The 14566-nt window shown below is 41.4% G+C and overlaps 1 protein-coding gene across 15 annotated transcripts in view; it reads right to left on the bottom strand.

Annotated features, from left to right (window-relative positions):
* The window catches only part of adgrl3.1 (adhesion G protein-coupled receptor L3.1), a 1314450-nt gene that overhangs the window by 422323 nt on the left and 877561 nt on the right, over positions 1–14566 (bottom strand). For all 15 annotated transcript variants that reach the window (XM_039751107.1, XM_039751111.1, XM_039751112.1 and 12 more), the window contains one exon: positions 141–207. In XM_039751107.1, coding sequence (XP_039607041.1) covers positions 141–207 — 67 coding nt within the window. The remainder of the gene's footprint in view (positions 1–140; positions 208–14566) is intronic.

Genomic DNA, 14566 nt, shown 5'->3' with positions numbered 1-14566 from the left:
AACTGCTTCCAGCTCATGATCTGCCTTCAAAGAAACTCTACAACAGGCCCAAAAATGCACTTTAAGATACATACGTTAAATGTTTCAGCCAAAGTTACTTATATCAGTGATGGCACTCTAGAACAATGAATAACTCTTACCATAATAATTAATGTTGCAGGGCCAATGAAGCTCCAAATAAAGTAGGTATCAAGTCTAAGCCAACACCTGTAAATAAAAAAAAACATAATCTGTAACACAGGGTATACATATTTCATGTAAGAACTAAGTTGTCCTCTATAAACTATTTATCAATAGATGGAAAGCATTATATTATAGCCAATTTAATTTTTAATCACACTTCTTTGTAACATTATTGTACATTGTGTTGGGTTTTTCCAGGTTTTCAAGCTCTTGTGGGTGTGAATAAAATGCTTTTTGATTAAGTATTAACATTTTGCTTCAGTAAAATGTAGTTCCATTTACAGTTTATTTGTGACATTTAATTTAGCTTATGATTTTAACAGAGAAAACATTTATATATTACATTTACAGCTGATGCACACTTAGGACAAAGCTTACAGAACACCTTAAATGACACAGGTAAAAAAAAAATAATTAATTGTTGAGAGGAATGAAAATATGTCCAAGTGATTGTACAATGTTTTCCATAAAGATAATAAAACTATAAAATTCAATCATCTTTAACTCCAAAGACTATGCCCCAATTTCTCATAGCCATTGGTTATAACGCCAGATTATACATATGGGCAATTGAATGGGGGCCCTGGTGCACCTGAAGCTAAAGCCCTAAACAGGAAACAATGGTCTCACAAGCATCTCAATGACAATATGTGCTGGATGATATCCCTACATTCGATGAAATTATCAAAGCCATCAAGCAAGGTAGCAGGAGTGGATAGAATACCACCAGAAATCTGGAAAAATGGGAGCCCAGCATTGTACAACATTTGCATAAGCTTTTCATCCGCTGCTGGGAACATGGAAAATTACCACAAGACCTCCGAGATGTAGTCATCATCACCATGTACAACAATAAAGGGGAAAGGTCTGACTGCTCCAACTATTAGGGGATAACTTTACTCTCCATTGCAGGAAAAATGCCGTCAAGAGTTCTCCTAAACAGGCTGGTACACATCATTGCAGAAGAATACCTCCCACAGAGTCAAAGCAGATTTAGAGCCAACAGGAGTAAAAATTATATTGTTTTTTGTTTTCAGGCAACTCCAAGAGAGATGTCGGGAATAAAACAAGGGACTGTACATGACATCTGTAGACATTACTAAGGCCTTCAACATGTGAGCAGAAAAAGTCTATGGCAAGTCATGCAGCATCTAGGGCAGTGTTTCCCAAACTCAGTCCTGTGGCCCCCCTGTGACTGCAGATTTTTGTTCCAACCAGATTCCTAATCAGTGATAACACCTAATAGCACTGATCTCATTTAATTAGCTGGTATTATTTTTCTTTTATTCTATATTCAGAAAAGCACAGCAGCATGATTTTTACATTTATAAGACATTTAGAAATATTTCTGCTTTTGCTATAGATTTAAATGCTTAATTCTCTTTTGTTGATTTCATTATATTTTGCCCTTTTTCTGTGCAGTTTTTCCCCTTTGTTGTATCTTATTAATGACAATTAAAAATGAGCAGATCAGACACGCTGGCAACAACACTGAATAATCAAAGGCTACAAGTACTTTAGCATAAGACCCACTAATTAGTAAATAATGGATTAATTAAACAATTAGAACACCTAGAAAAGTAGAATGAAAATCAAGATGAAAACATTTTTAAAAAGAAGAAAATACACTATTCCCATATAACTGCTTGGTACATTTTATATATATATATATATATATATATATATATATATATATATATATATATTGTAATGGATGGCCGGTTTCATATTCCGGCCCTCACCCCCAGGCCGCCAGGAGGAGCTCTCAAGAGCATGTACGGGCCCCGAATTCCAGCAGGAGTTTTTATGCACAGCCCTGCTGGATACCTTGGGGGCCACTGGGAGTTCCTGTCGGGAGGCCAGAGGATTCTTTTGCGCACTATGACCCGGAAGTTCATCACAGGAAGAGCGATGGGCTTCTGGGGTGAGGAAAAGCATTGTTTACCCTGACCCTGAAGGAATAAGGACTTGTGGACTGTTGGATTGGGAACACTTCCGGGTCGGGGAATATAAAAGGACTGAGGGAGCTCCCAGACAACGAGCTGAGCTGGGTGGAAGGGTGGCAACGTGTTTGGGAGTGGAGGGAATTGTTTATTATTGTGATTTATATGAGTATTATGGTGGAGAGTGTACTTTGTGCACTGTGGCGATTAAATAAAGTCAACATTTGGAATTGTATCTGGTTTCTGGAGTCGTGGACAGGGGTTCAAGGGAGCGAGAGTGCCCCCTATCTGTCACAGTGGCGTAATCGGCAGAATTCTCTGGCTGTCTGTTGGCAGAGGACCTGCATTTAAAATAAAATTTGTGTGCGCAGATGACCCTAAGAAGGTCCCGTCGAAGAGCACTTAGCAGTAGAAAACGCCACTCGCTACAGAAAGTGCTGTGATACTGAGCCTTGCTGGATCACGATGCAATGGGGAAGAAAACAGGCAAGAAGAGTGGAAATAACCCGAAGAAACAGACCCTAACTGAGGCCGAGATGATGTGGACATACCTGACGGGCAGTGAGGAAGACAGTGCGCTGATAGAAGCTGTAAAAGCCCGAGCGGTACAGCAGAAGCAGGAAGGCTATCAGATATCGGACCCGCCGGACTACCTAAATGAACGTGGGACACGTCAACTTAGTCCGGAGGTAGGTGCCGAGAAAACGCCGGAGGCGCCGGGAACTGTTTTTTCTTATTTTGCAGAGGCCTGTCTGTGGAAACCCGACGGTGAAATGGAGGCATAATTTTTACCCGGGCAAGATGGCCGCTATATCGACAGGTCTAGCCACTCTAGGGATCTGCAGGGAAGAAGCCCATTCACCAAGAACAGTCACGTGGACTATCCTGGTGCAGGTTGGGTAAGCCGAAAGTGTGAACCGGTGTCACCTGACCAGGAAGAGACCTGCCTGTTCGCCAAAACCGACCACGTGATCTCACTCGAGGGAAGTCGGGAAGGAGAAGGTCAACCTCGGTCCATCGGTGAGGTCATTTATTCACCCGACGGATCCGAGCTCCCTGAAGGGGAAGGGGGAGGCGAGCAAAGCAGCGGCGATTATAAATAAAAGTAAAGAGGAGCAGGACGTGACTAAATGGTATGCCGACAAATTAAAAAAGGCAGATCATAGTCGGCCGGTAGCGGCCACCCGATTCTATACAGACTCCAAGTCCCAGGATCCTTTGTGCGACCCAGCAGAACACGTGTCAGGAGTGGACATTCTTATTGGCTCCCGGCCGGAAGGTTCGGCAAGTGAAGAGAATAGCCTACCTCTGGCCGAACTAAATAACAGTTTAGAACTGTGGGATCTCGAGAAACTGCTTGAGCCCGTATATGATTTATTATACAGATTAAAAGACATTAAGAAACAGATGGAAGAGTTGGGAGCGACGGCCGAAGCACCGCTGGAAGCGATATGGGATTATCTATGGCGTTTTGGTCGGGAGGCTCCCGTCATGCTGGATATGGCGGTACAGGTGAGTGAGACCGGTACTGTACAGTGTAAAGGAACGCAGTGCAAACTGGGCCCGCTGTTAATAAGTAGCGGGTGCCAATGCACTGGAAACCCGACAAGAGAGTGGGGCATGATGACAGACGGGGCGGGAGAAGAACCGATCGTACCGGTACAGCTGAACAGTACTGTTACCCGGAGCGATGCAGCGCTGATGACACCGCCTTCCAAAAATCATAAATCTACGGGCGTACAGACAGCAAAGGGCTCTCTCTTTCTGGTAGAGAGTCCCCAGCTGTGTCCAAGCCCCAGAGTAAACAGGAGATCCCCAAAGTAAAGCGTGGGTCTCCTGACAAGATGGAAAAAACGGGTGAAGAGCTGCGAGGCGACCGTAAAACCTCCCTTGGTGGACGAAAGGGAGGTGTTAACAGAATTCGGAGATGTTTTCAGTCTCGGGAAGGAAGACAACCGGGAGGACGACGGCGGTGTTACAACTATCGTCAGTCGGGACACGTTTGGCAAGCTTGTCCTTGGAGGAACACCCGTTACACCATTTCCCCTAGGTTCTCTGGGAGACCTGGAGCACACGGACGAAGCCCGACTGACTCGTCCTCCTGGAAGAGGACGTCCCTCGCGGGCCTGGACGCTCTGTCCCAGTGGTCATCGCTAAGGGGGGTGGGAATTGTAATGGATGGCTGGTTTCATATTCCGGCCCTCACTCCCAGGCCGCCAGGAGGAGCTCTCATGAGAGCATGTACGGGCCCCGAATTCCAGGAGGGCCTCATGGACTATGTAGTTTTTATGCACAGCCCTGCTGGATACCTTAGGGGCCACTGGGAGTCACTGTCGGGAGGCCAGTGGACTCTTTTGCGCACTATGACCCGGAAGTTTGTCACAGGAAGAGTGACGGCCTTTCAGGGTGAGGAAAAGCATTGTTTATCCTGACCCGGAAGGAATAAGGACTTGTGGTCTGTTGGATTGGGAACACTTTCGGTTCGGGGAATATAAAAGGACTGAGGGAGCTCCCAGACGACGAGCCGAGCTGGGTGGAAAGGTGGCAACGCGTCTGGGAGTGGTCGAATTGTTTATTAGGGATTATTGTGATTTATATGAGTATTGTGGTGGAGAGTGTGCTTTGTGCACTGTGGCAATTAAATAAAGTCAACATTTGGACTTTTATCTGGTGTCTGGAGTCATGGACAGGGGTTCAAGGGAGTTAGAGCGCCCCCTATCTGTCACAATATATATTATATATATTTATATATATATATATATATATATATATATATACTGTATATATATATATATATTTTTTTTACCAAGCTTAGTTTTCTAATTTCTATATTATTCCCAAAACACAGAACTTGGGAAATAACTCATCACTTAATTAACCCAGGAGTCCAATTAAAAAAGCAGCTGGTTGGAACAAAAACCTGCAGATACAGGAGGGTCACAGGAATGAGCTTGGGAAACTCTGATCTAGGGTGTCCCTCAAAGTTCCTTAGCATGGTCATCCAGCTTCATGAAAATTAGCGCAGACAACTCAGGCATGGCCATAACCTCTCAGAGCCTTTTTTGAATTTTTTTAAATTCCAGATGCAGGAATCAGTGCGTACTCCAACTTCCGCGTTCTTCCGCTACATAAATCCTAGTCAGCTTGAAAACTAACGCACGTTCATGCGCCTTCTGTCCCACCCTGTCTCCTCCGAGAATTACGCATCTTTGAATATGCAAATCAATATAAATAGACCTTAAGGTCCGTTTTCTGTGAAAAGGCAATGGGAAAGGCAAGTGGGAAAATAGAAGAATTTCAGAGAATACCAAGTGGAGGCAAAGAAAAACGTACTATGTGTTGGTATATACAGTGGAATAAACAAGAAAAGGAAGCTGATCGAGTGACATAGCGTGTCAGGAGAAACTAGCTCAAGTTCACAATGTCGCACAGTACCCGACATAAAAAAGAAGTCAGATATCAAAGTCGCCATGAAAAGGCTAGACGTGGCCCACCGTCTGAGTATCATATGGAAGCTTATTAGGATACAGTGTGAAAAAAATGGAACAGAGTAGGAAAAAAAGCACGAAATGTTAACTTCAGTCTCGAAATATCCACTTTAATAACGTAGTTTATTTTGTCATTGAAGTAGAACATCATAAACTTCATCTTAAATTCATTTAATTTAATAGTTTCTCAAATCCCATTGTAACTAAAGTAGCACGTTAAATGCTTTGTTTTGTATTTGATCTTCTATGTGCTCTGTGTGTGAATCACTATGTGCTTCTGAAACATTCTTTCTCTTTCTGTGACAGGACAAAGAATTCATTACATTGATGATTGGAATGAAAGCATGTTATTAAGAACACGATGGCGCAGTGATTGTTCATGTCTCATACAAGATGTTTCTGCGCCATGCGCGACCTTCAATGAAATACTTTATTGTAGGAGTCCTGTCTCTTTCAAACGTACTAACCTCCAATTCCTGTCCTTACTTTTCTTTCCCCAATTACCCAATCACCACACAATCAGCTCTGTAATTGATATTAAGCCATCTGTAAGCTTACAACAACGATTCTTTAAAACTTTTAAGGAACATTGAAATATCTTCATAGTATGTGTTTAATTATTCTATTCATCTATCCTTCCAGTGTCGCGCCAGCCTCAGCAAATATACAGCGCGAGGCAGGAACAATGAACTTGCTAGCTCTGCAGCACCGTGTCCTCACATGTTTAGTTATTAACAATACAGATTATTTAAATGAAGTTAAAGTTTTATCTGTATAATATAATAAACTAGCCAACCCTCGGCGTAGCATACGCCGCATAATCAGGCCGCTTTTTAAATGATTTTTAAGCACAGAGGAAAAAATAAACATTTGAAAAATGCGTAATTTAATAAACCACCAAGAAAAGTAACATTGCAACAATGCACGCTAAGAACCAACATACAATTGTCCGTGACTGAAAACCGGAGGAGCCGCCGCGCTTTCTCCTTCCAAAGCGAAGGACGGGGTTGAACGGGGCTCGTTCAGTACGCACTGCCCGCTTATGTGCCCGCCCCCAACTCCCTACCTGAGTCGCTTTCATCTGTGTACAGTTCACACGCACCTGTGAGTCACGTTGACTGTTAATTTTCCAAACACTGCCTCAGTTGGTTTCCACGTTGATTTTTCATTGTTCTTTGCGGTCCCGGCTGCTTTTTTTTAATATATAATCCACCAAGTCACCCAACCATGGGGGGCTTTACAAAGGGCAGGGACGTAATCAGTGCGAGCGTATGACCCGCACATACTGGGAATTTCTCGTTCGTGGGGAACAATTGGAAGCCACGGTCTCCATCACGAATGAGGTTCAACAGCTTACACGTTGATCCATTCAGTGTAGCGCGTGTGCAGTACCGGACATACAAGTGCATCACAGACCTGTTAATGCTCAATCTCACGTGGCTGAAAGCCACTTGTCCCTCTAAGAATTTGGACGCCGACCGCTGTTGGGTCGTGTAACTATTTAGCAGGCGGGAGTCTCATTCGTTTTCGGAAATAACCAGCCAAATCGCTCCACCATCTAAGACCTGCCATGCACCACCACCCACAGAATCGAGAAAGAGCTATCAATCTGTCAATCCTGTCTGTGTCCGGGCGAGGTTTCCTGTGTTGAGTCAAATGAAGCAAAAGGCTCCACACCTGGTGGTGCCCTTCCGTCAATTCCTTTAAGTTTCAGCTTTGTAACCATACTCCCCCCTGAACCCAAAGACTTTGGTTACCCGGTTGGCTGCCTGTTGCGGGGCCTGCATTGATGAAGCAGATGAGACGGTAATAAAACAGAGGCACAGGGCTTATTGGTTTTCAAAGACTGCTCCCTTCATTGGGTTTTAACCAATGCACGGAACGAACCAACACACAATCGTCCGTGCGGCGCTCAGGGTAAAACGGGAGGAGAGGAGAAGGACATCCACTCCGCTCCCTCCATCATGCTAGTCTGCTTGTTTCTCGTGCAGTATACACTGCCTGCTCATGTGCCCACCTCCAACTCGTCACTCGAGTCTTTGTACGGTCCAGATGCACCTGTAACTCACGTAGACTTTTCATTGCTCTGTGCGGTTTTGGCTGCCTTTCTATATATAATCCACCAAGACACCCGACCACGGTGGGAGGGGGGTGTGTACAAAGTGCAGGAGTATCTAAGAAGACGCATGTTTGTCGTGGATGCGAATTGCTGTATGTAGCGTGTAAAACAGTTTGCTATAGTGCATGCAGTTGTGCGTCGTAACCGAAAACTCGTTTTTTAAAGATTGCTCACTTCATTGTGTTTTAACCTCAGTTGTAAAGGAACGTTTTAAGGATCCCATGGGATACCCCTCGCAAACAGTTTTACACGCCGCATATGGCGATTCACCTCCGCAAGAAACATGCCTCTATTAACAGTCAATGTGGGTCGGAGCTGCATGTGACCTCTATGACAGACGAATATAAATGACGACGTTTTTTCTGTGTCGTCGCGTCCAAGTTGGTGAGCGTGGCTCTGTGAGTTGTCGTCGTATCCAATGGTCTTGCAGTTGGTGGGCGTGGCTCCTTCCTACGTGCGCCATAGGTGTCTCACTTGTCGGCGGCTTAGTGAATCCACGCCCCTTCCGGCGTGCTTTCCATGGTTGTCTTGCCTTAGTGAATTATATATATAGATATTTTGCTGCATTTCATCTTACAAATGATATCGTCATCATATGTAAATACGCGCTTTATAAAGTGGCACAGGTTGTGCAATATTATAACTGTAGTGCAAGTTTACAGTGAGGTAATTGTACTTATAAGTACAAACAGATCTACAAGGAACAATTGATTGAGTGCGTTTATAGTTCTTGGGATGAAACTGTTTCTGAACCTCGAGGTCCGAACAGGAAAGGCTTTGAAACGTTTAGCTGTGGCTTTGGCAGCGTGGGCTTGATGCTGTAATACCGATAATTCTATTTCTGATCAGCTGCTGCTGTAATTCCCCACTCAGATACAGTGATATAAATACTCTGAGTGTAATATGGAAAAAGATGATCCGCTATGGCAACCCTTAAAGGGAGCAGCTGAAATAAGAAAAAGAAGAAGGTGCAGTGAGAGTAAAAACGCTAAAGCGGTTATGGTATTTGGAATACTATGGCTATTCCTTGGATCATTATATTGTTAAAAGTTAATTACAATCAGATGCATTACACTAATAAACAATATGCAGTTAGCTTCAGTGTATTTATAAAGCTGCGTCAGGAAAATAAAGAGTAACCACACAGGAACAGTAGCACTGCTTTGACGCTGGGTGCAGCCAGTCTGGAAAACCGAGCGGAGAACTTGAGTACAACAAAGTATGAGGTACTGTGGAAAAGTGCATGGCTTTATGCCAAGTTTAGGTTTTATACATCGTGATTTGAACGTGGAAAAGTAATTACGCAACATTTCTATGCGTACACACCATTTATACATGAGGCCCCAGGTCCTTACCTTTCAAACAAGGTACAGCTTGTGTTTGTATCACTTACTAATAGCAAGGTATTAAAAGAAAATTAGAAGCTGCAAGAGTTTATCAGTGTTTACAAAATTCCACTCTGACAGCCAGATAGAGAAAGGGGTGTCTTCACCCTTTCATGGCAGTGTTTTGAGAATATTGATGTCTGCAAAAAAAGAAAAATCCCATGACTGAGTCAAGAAGCTTTGAACACTATGATGGAGGATTGTTCACATAATATATATGACCAGTAACGGTGCACTGCATGATAATGTGAAGTGATAACACCTGATCTGAGCATTCATAGTTTCCATACTCTTTCTCTGTACATTTAGCATTCATTTGCTCAGAGGTTGATGCACTTGCTGCTTCCTGAGCAACTCTTTTTTTCTCCACCCTAGCGTCCCACTTCTTCTCTACTTTCGTCAGCATCTTTTCACATTAAAACTAATTAACTCAGTGTTTGTGTTGCAATTACTTAGTACGTTTTCTTTAATTTTTCACTTAAGCTGGCACTCAAATCTTCAATCTGCCTCAAGAATGATTTAAGATATGAAGAGGTAGGGGAAGTGATGGCGAAGGTGGTAGGGATGGGAACAGCACCTGTACGCATGTGCCACATGGCTGCCCTGCTGGCCACTGCCGACAGTTGATTCTACAATAAAATAAAATAAAAATAAAAAGAGGAATAACCTTGGAGGTCAATCGTCACCCTGAAAGCGGATAGTAGACATCACGTAGTATATGTGTATCAAATTTCAGGTCAATAGGTCAAACAGTTTGCGAGCTACAGGTGATTTAAAATCCTGGACAGACAAACGAACAGCCACGGTGGCGTATTACATACAAAAATATAGATATATTCAGATCTTGTATCCAGGATGCTATCATAGGTGGTTGGGAATTGGATGGTTTGATGTATAGTGTAGGTGAGTTCCTTATTCCTTCCAGTATAATTGTGTTGTGAATGGGGATGCATGTTTTTTTCATATTAAAAAGTTATGTACTAATGTTCTGCATACAATATAGTTCGAATGTTTTTACCATTTTCATTTTGTATAGATTCTAAATTTCTCAAAGCTCACTATAAGTTTACAGATACACAATTTTTGCAATTATATTTGTGTGTACATGTATATATTTGATCACAACTGTTTTGCGCAATAACCTTTCATCAGGTTTATAAAACTTTACTTTTATTGCAAACAATTATATTTTTATAACTGTTTTTGTAATTATAAGGGTAAAATTGGGTTTTGCAGAAATGTCTATACAAAAGTTCAGATTTTTTTAGCTCATTATCAAGATTTCTGTGTATTGTTTTCTCTTCCTAGAACACTATTTTTATCATTTCAAATACTTCCAAACTTACACCACTATAAGGGAATTATAAATCATACAGGTGATGGTGTTACATATAAATATATATATTCTGAAAGAACAAGTCTGGCCTTCACTTGCATTATGTGAAATATGTGTTTTTCAGTAAAGCAAATTCATTGAAGAAGGAGAAGAAGAAGGGGGAGACATGTCTGGAAGTAGGAGGAGAGGAGGAGGGTAAAGAGAGTGGAACTGAGGGTAGGAACTTTGAATGTTGGCAGCATGACTGGTAAGGGGAAAGAGTTATCAGATATGATGGAGAGAAGAAAGATTTATATATTGTGCATGCAAAAAACTAAATGGAAAGGGAGTAAGGCCTGGTGGATTGGAGGTGGATTCAAATTGTTCTATCATGGTGTGGATGGGAGGTAAAATGGGGTAGGGGTTATTCGAAAGGAACAGTATGTCAAGAGTATAAAGAGGTGAAAAGAATGTCATACAGAGTAATGATTATGAAGCTGGAAATTGGAGATGTGACAACGAATGTTGTTAGTGTATATACCCTGCAAGTTGGGTGTGCAATGGATGAGAAAGAAGATTTTTGGTGTGAGTTGGATGAAGTGATGAACACTGTGCCCAAGGGACAGAAAGTGGTGATTGGAGCGGATTTCAATGGACATGTTGGTGAAGGGAACAGAGGAGATGAGGAGGTGATGGGTAGGTATGGTGTCAAGGAGAGAAATGAAGAAGGTCAGATGATAGTGGAGTTTGATAAAAGGATGGACATGGCTGTGGTGAATATATATTTTAAGAAGAGGGAGAAACATAGGGTGTCGTACAAGAGTGGAGGAAGATGCACACAGGTAGATTACATCCTATGCAGAAGAGTCAATCTGAAGGAGATTAAAGACTGCAAAGTGGTAGCAGGGTAAAAGTGTAGTTAAGCAGCATAGGATGGTGGCCTGTAGGATGATGATGGAGATCAAGAAGTTGAAAAAGAAAGACTGCAAGGTTGAGTAGGTGGGAGGAGGTGAGACTGGCACTGGGTGGCATTGAAGAGTTATCAGACATTTGGGCAACTACAGCAGAAGTAGTAAGGGTGACAGCAAGAAGGGTGCTGGTGTGACATGTGGACAGATGAAGGAGGAAAAGGAAACCTGGTGGTTGAATGGGGAAGTACAGGAGAGTATATTGGATCAGGAAGTCGGGAGTGGCAGAGAAGTACATAAGATCGGCTCTTTGTTACTTGTAATGGTGATGGACAGGTTGACAGACGAGATTAGACAGGCGTCCCTGTGGACTATGTTTGCTGATGACATTGTGATCTGTAGCAAGAGTAGGGAGCAGTTTGAGGAGACCCTGGAGAGGTGGAGATATGCTCTGGAGGGGAGAGGAATGAAGGTTAGTAGGAACAAGGCAGAATGTAAATGAGAGAGGTCAGTGGAATGGTGAGGATGCAAGGAGTAGAGTTGGCGAAGGTGGATGACTTTAAATACTTGGGATCAACAGTACAGAGCAATGGAGATTGTGGAAAAGACTTGAAAAGGGAGTGCAGGCAGGGTGGAATGGGTGGAGAAGAGTGGTAGGAGTAATTTGTTACAGACGAGTATCAGCCAGAGTGAAAGGGAAGGTCTACAGGATAGTAGTGAGCTATTTTATATGGGTTGGAGACGGTGTCACTGACCAGAAAGCAGGACACAGAGCTGAAGGTGGCAGAGTTAAAGATGCTAAGATTTGCACTGGGTGTGATGAGGATGGATAGGATTAGAAATGAGTACATTAGTGGGTCAGCTCAAATTGGACAGTTGGGAGACAAAGTCAGAGAGCCGAGATTGCGTTGGTTTGGACATGTGCAGAGGACGAGTATATTGGGAGAAGAATGTTAAGGACAGTGCTGCAAGGAAAAAGGAAAAGAGGAAGGCCTAAGAGGAGGTTTATGGATGTGGTGAGAGAGGACATGCAGGTGGTGGGTGTAACAGAGCAAGATGCAGAGGACAGAAAGATATGGAAAAAGATGAGCCAAAGAAGAAGAAGAAGTAAAGCAAATTCATTATAAGGTGCTTCACTCAAAAAAGATAAAGGCAATGAAAGAAAATCATTATTTACTGCTTCAAAACTTTAAAACTCTACAGATTGGTTTCTAACATTTTTTTGCCTTTTTTCAGTTGTCCCTATCTCTCTAGACATGCATTCTGTGTTGTCTCTGTTGTGTTCTTAAGTATATTTCAAAACATATATCAAGAAAGAAACACTTGAGGTGCATTTTTTGGAAAAGGCATACACTGTAGTTCAAGTTGCAACCTTAGTGTACTGTAATTTCTTTTTACAATACAGTTCCATCCCCATTTGGATATCTAGTACTTGTGCTTTTAGTAAAGCATGTTCATAATGGAATTATTTATTTGAAACCTGTAAAAGCTAAAAAAAAGAATTCTGCTTTTTTACTACTTGAAAACACTAAAACTAGATTTAGCTGTGGACATGTCATAACCCTTTCTTGGTTATTGCTGATATATTGTTATGGTGTTTGGAAACTTATTCCAACATTTATACTAAAAAGAATAATATTAAAAGTGTATCTCTGGTAAATATGTGATTGAATTTTGCAACTTTCTTTGTCGTTATTTAAATACAAAACATAATTTCTTCTTCACTTGTAAATATTCTGAAATAGATATGTCTACTTTCAATTTTTGAACCATGTATATTATCTTAAGTATGAACAAATTTGTCCAGTTAACTTCAGGATGATGCTGTCAAGGATGTTTTGGTATCACAAGTTACTATATTTGAAGTAAGCCCTGACTATACCTTAGGCAATATGCCAGGAAAGACAGTCACAACAGATTAGTTTAGTCTTTGTCTTTTTCACACCTGAACACAATTGGAGGCTCTGTGCACCATTTTAGCTGGGTAATTGAACTTTATTACCACTAACTTCCATTGAACTGCATGAATCTTTGATTTAACTAACTTTGGCAACTAGTAGGTTGCCTCCTATATTTCATGTAAATACTTTTATTTATGCACTGCTGTATTGTTCTTCACATAGCCAAATAATGTCTGGTCCCTAGTTGTGTTATCTGACATGTGTTGCTTTCCTGATTAACATACAGTACCTCATGTATAAAATGCGCTTATGTTCAGAAAGGTGCATATGCAATTTCTTATGCAAAAGTTGGGATTTATAAAACAATAATTTGCATTAATTTTTGCATCCATGAAAATTGGCTTAAAATTATGGCAAATTTACACCACCCATATGACAAGTGCAGACGTTTTTGGTGTTGGCATTCCAGGATCTCCTGGCAATAGAACAATGAAATGAACAGAAAATCTAATTTCATTGTGCATATCAATGATGTACTAGTCACAGTCGTACATTCTTGAACTAATTGTTAACTATCATGTTCTTTCGATATACTGTAGCTGTCTTCAATGTTAGTAATAATGCCTAATGCATTTACTTAATGTTAATTGCATTAGTGTACAGCCTTATCTAATTTTGTCTATAAAAAAGAGAGTGCTGTGTGTTCTAGTACATAAATTTTCAGTGGCAGTGTAAGCTTTTTTGGTGGATATCGCCAATGGCAGTATATTAAGGGTTGTAGGTGATTTATTGGTTTATGACAATGACTGGCTTATAAGTCAATTTAGACTTCTTAGAGCCATCCTCTTTGAATTGTGTGCTGAATTGTAACCTACATTACAGAGACTATTACAGAGAAATAATGTGATCCCTGACCCATTAAAGGTTTTAACAATCGTAAAGTATTTAATGACAGATGCTTTTCAGTATGAACTGGCTGACTGGTCATTATTTTCACAGTGATTTCTAAGCCATGTCATGCTATTTGCATGAGGCAGTATAATTAAGATATGCCTTGATGCATTCATTTTCCTTAAAGTCAGGATGAGCAAGCTAAGATCAAAAGTCAATTTGCAGCAATTGCAATTGAATACACACATGTTGAAATAGGTGCACCATCACAGAAGGGACTTGATATTGTAAAGAGAAACTACTTTCATTCAATTAGTATACAATTAATATGTTATGCTGTAATGTGTCTGACAAATGTTGTTGCAAGATGGACTGGCTTAACCCTTGGTCCCTTAATTTTATTAAATAGCAGTGTGGAGAGCAAACCTTAAGG

Source organism: Polypterus senegalus, chromosome 4 (assembly GCF_016835505.1).
Source record: "Polypterus senegalus isolate Bchr_013 chromosome 4, ASM1683550v1, whole genome shotgun sequence".
Lineage (NCBI taxonomy): Eukaryota > Metazoa > Chordata > Cladistia > Polypteriformes > Polypteridae > Polypterus > Polypterus senegalus.
The sequence above is the reverse complement of the archived record's forward strand: the minus strand, read 5'-3'. Positions and strand labels throughout refer to the sequence as shown.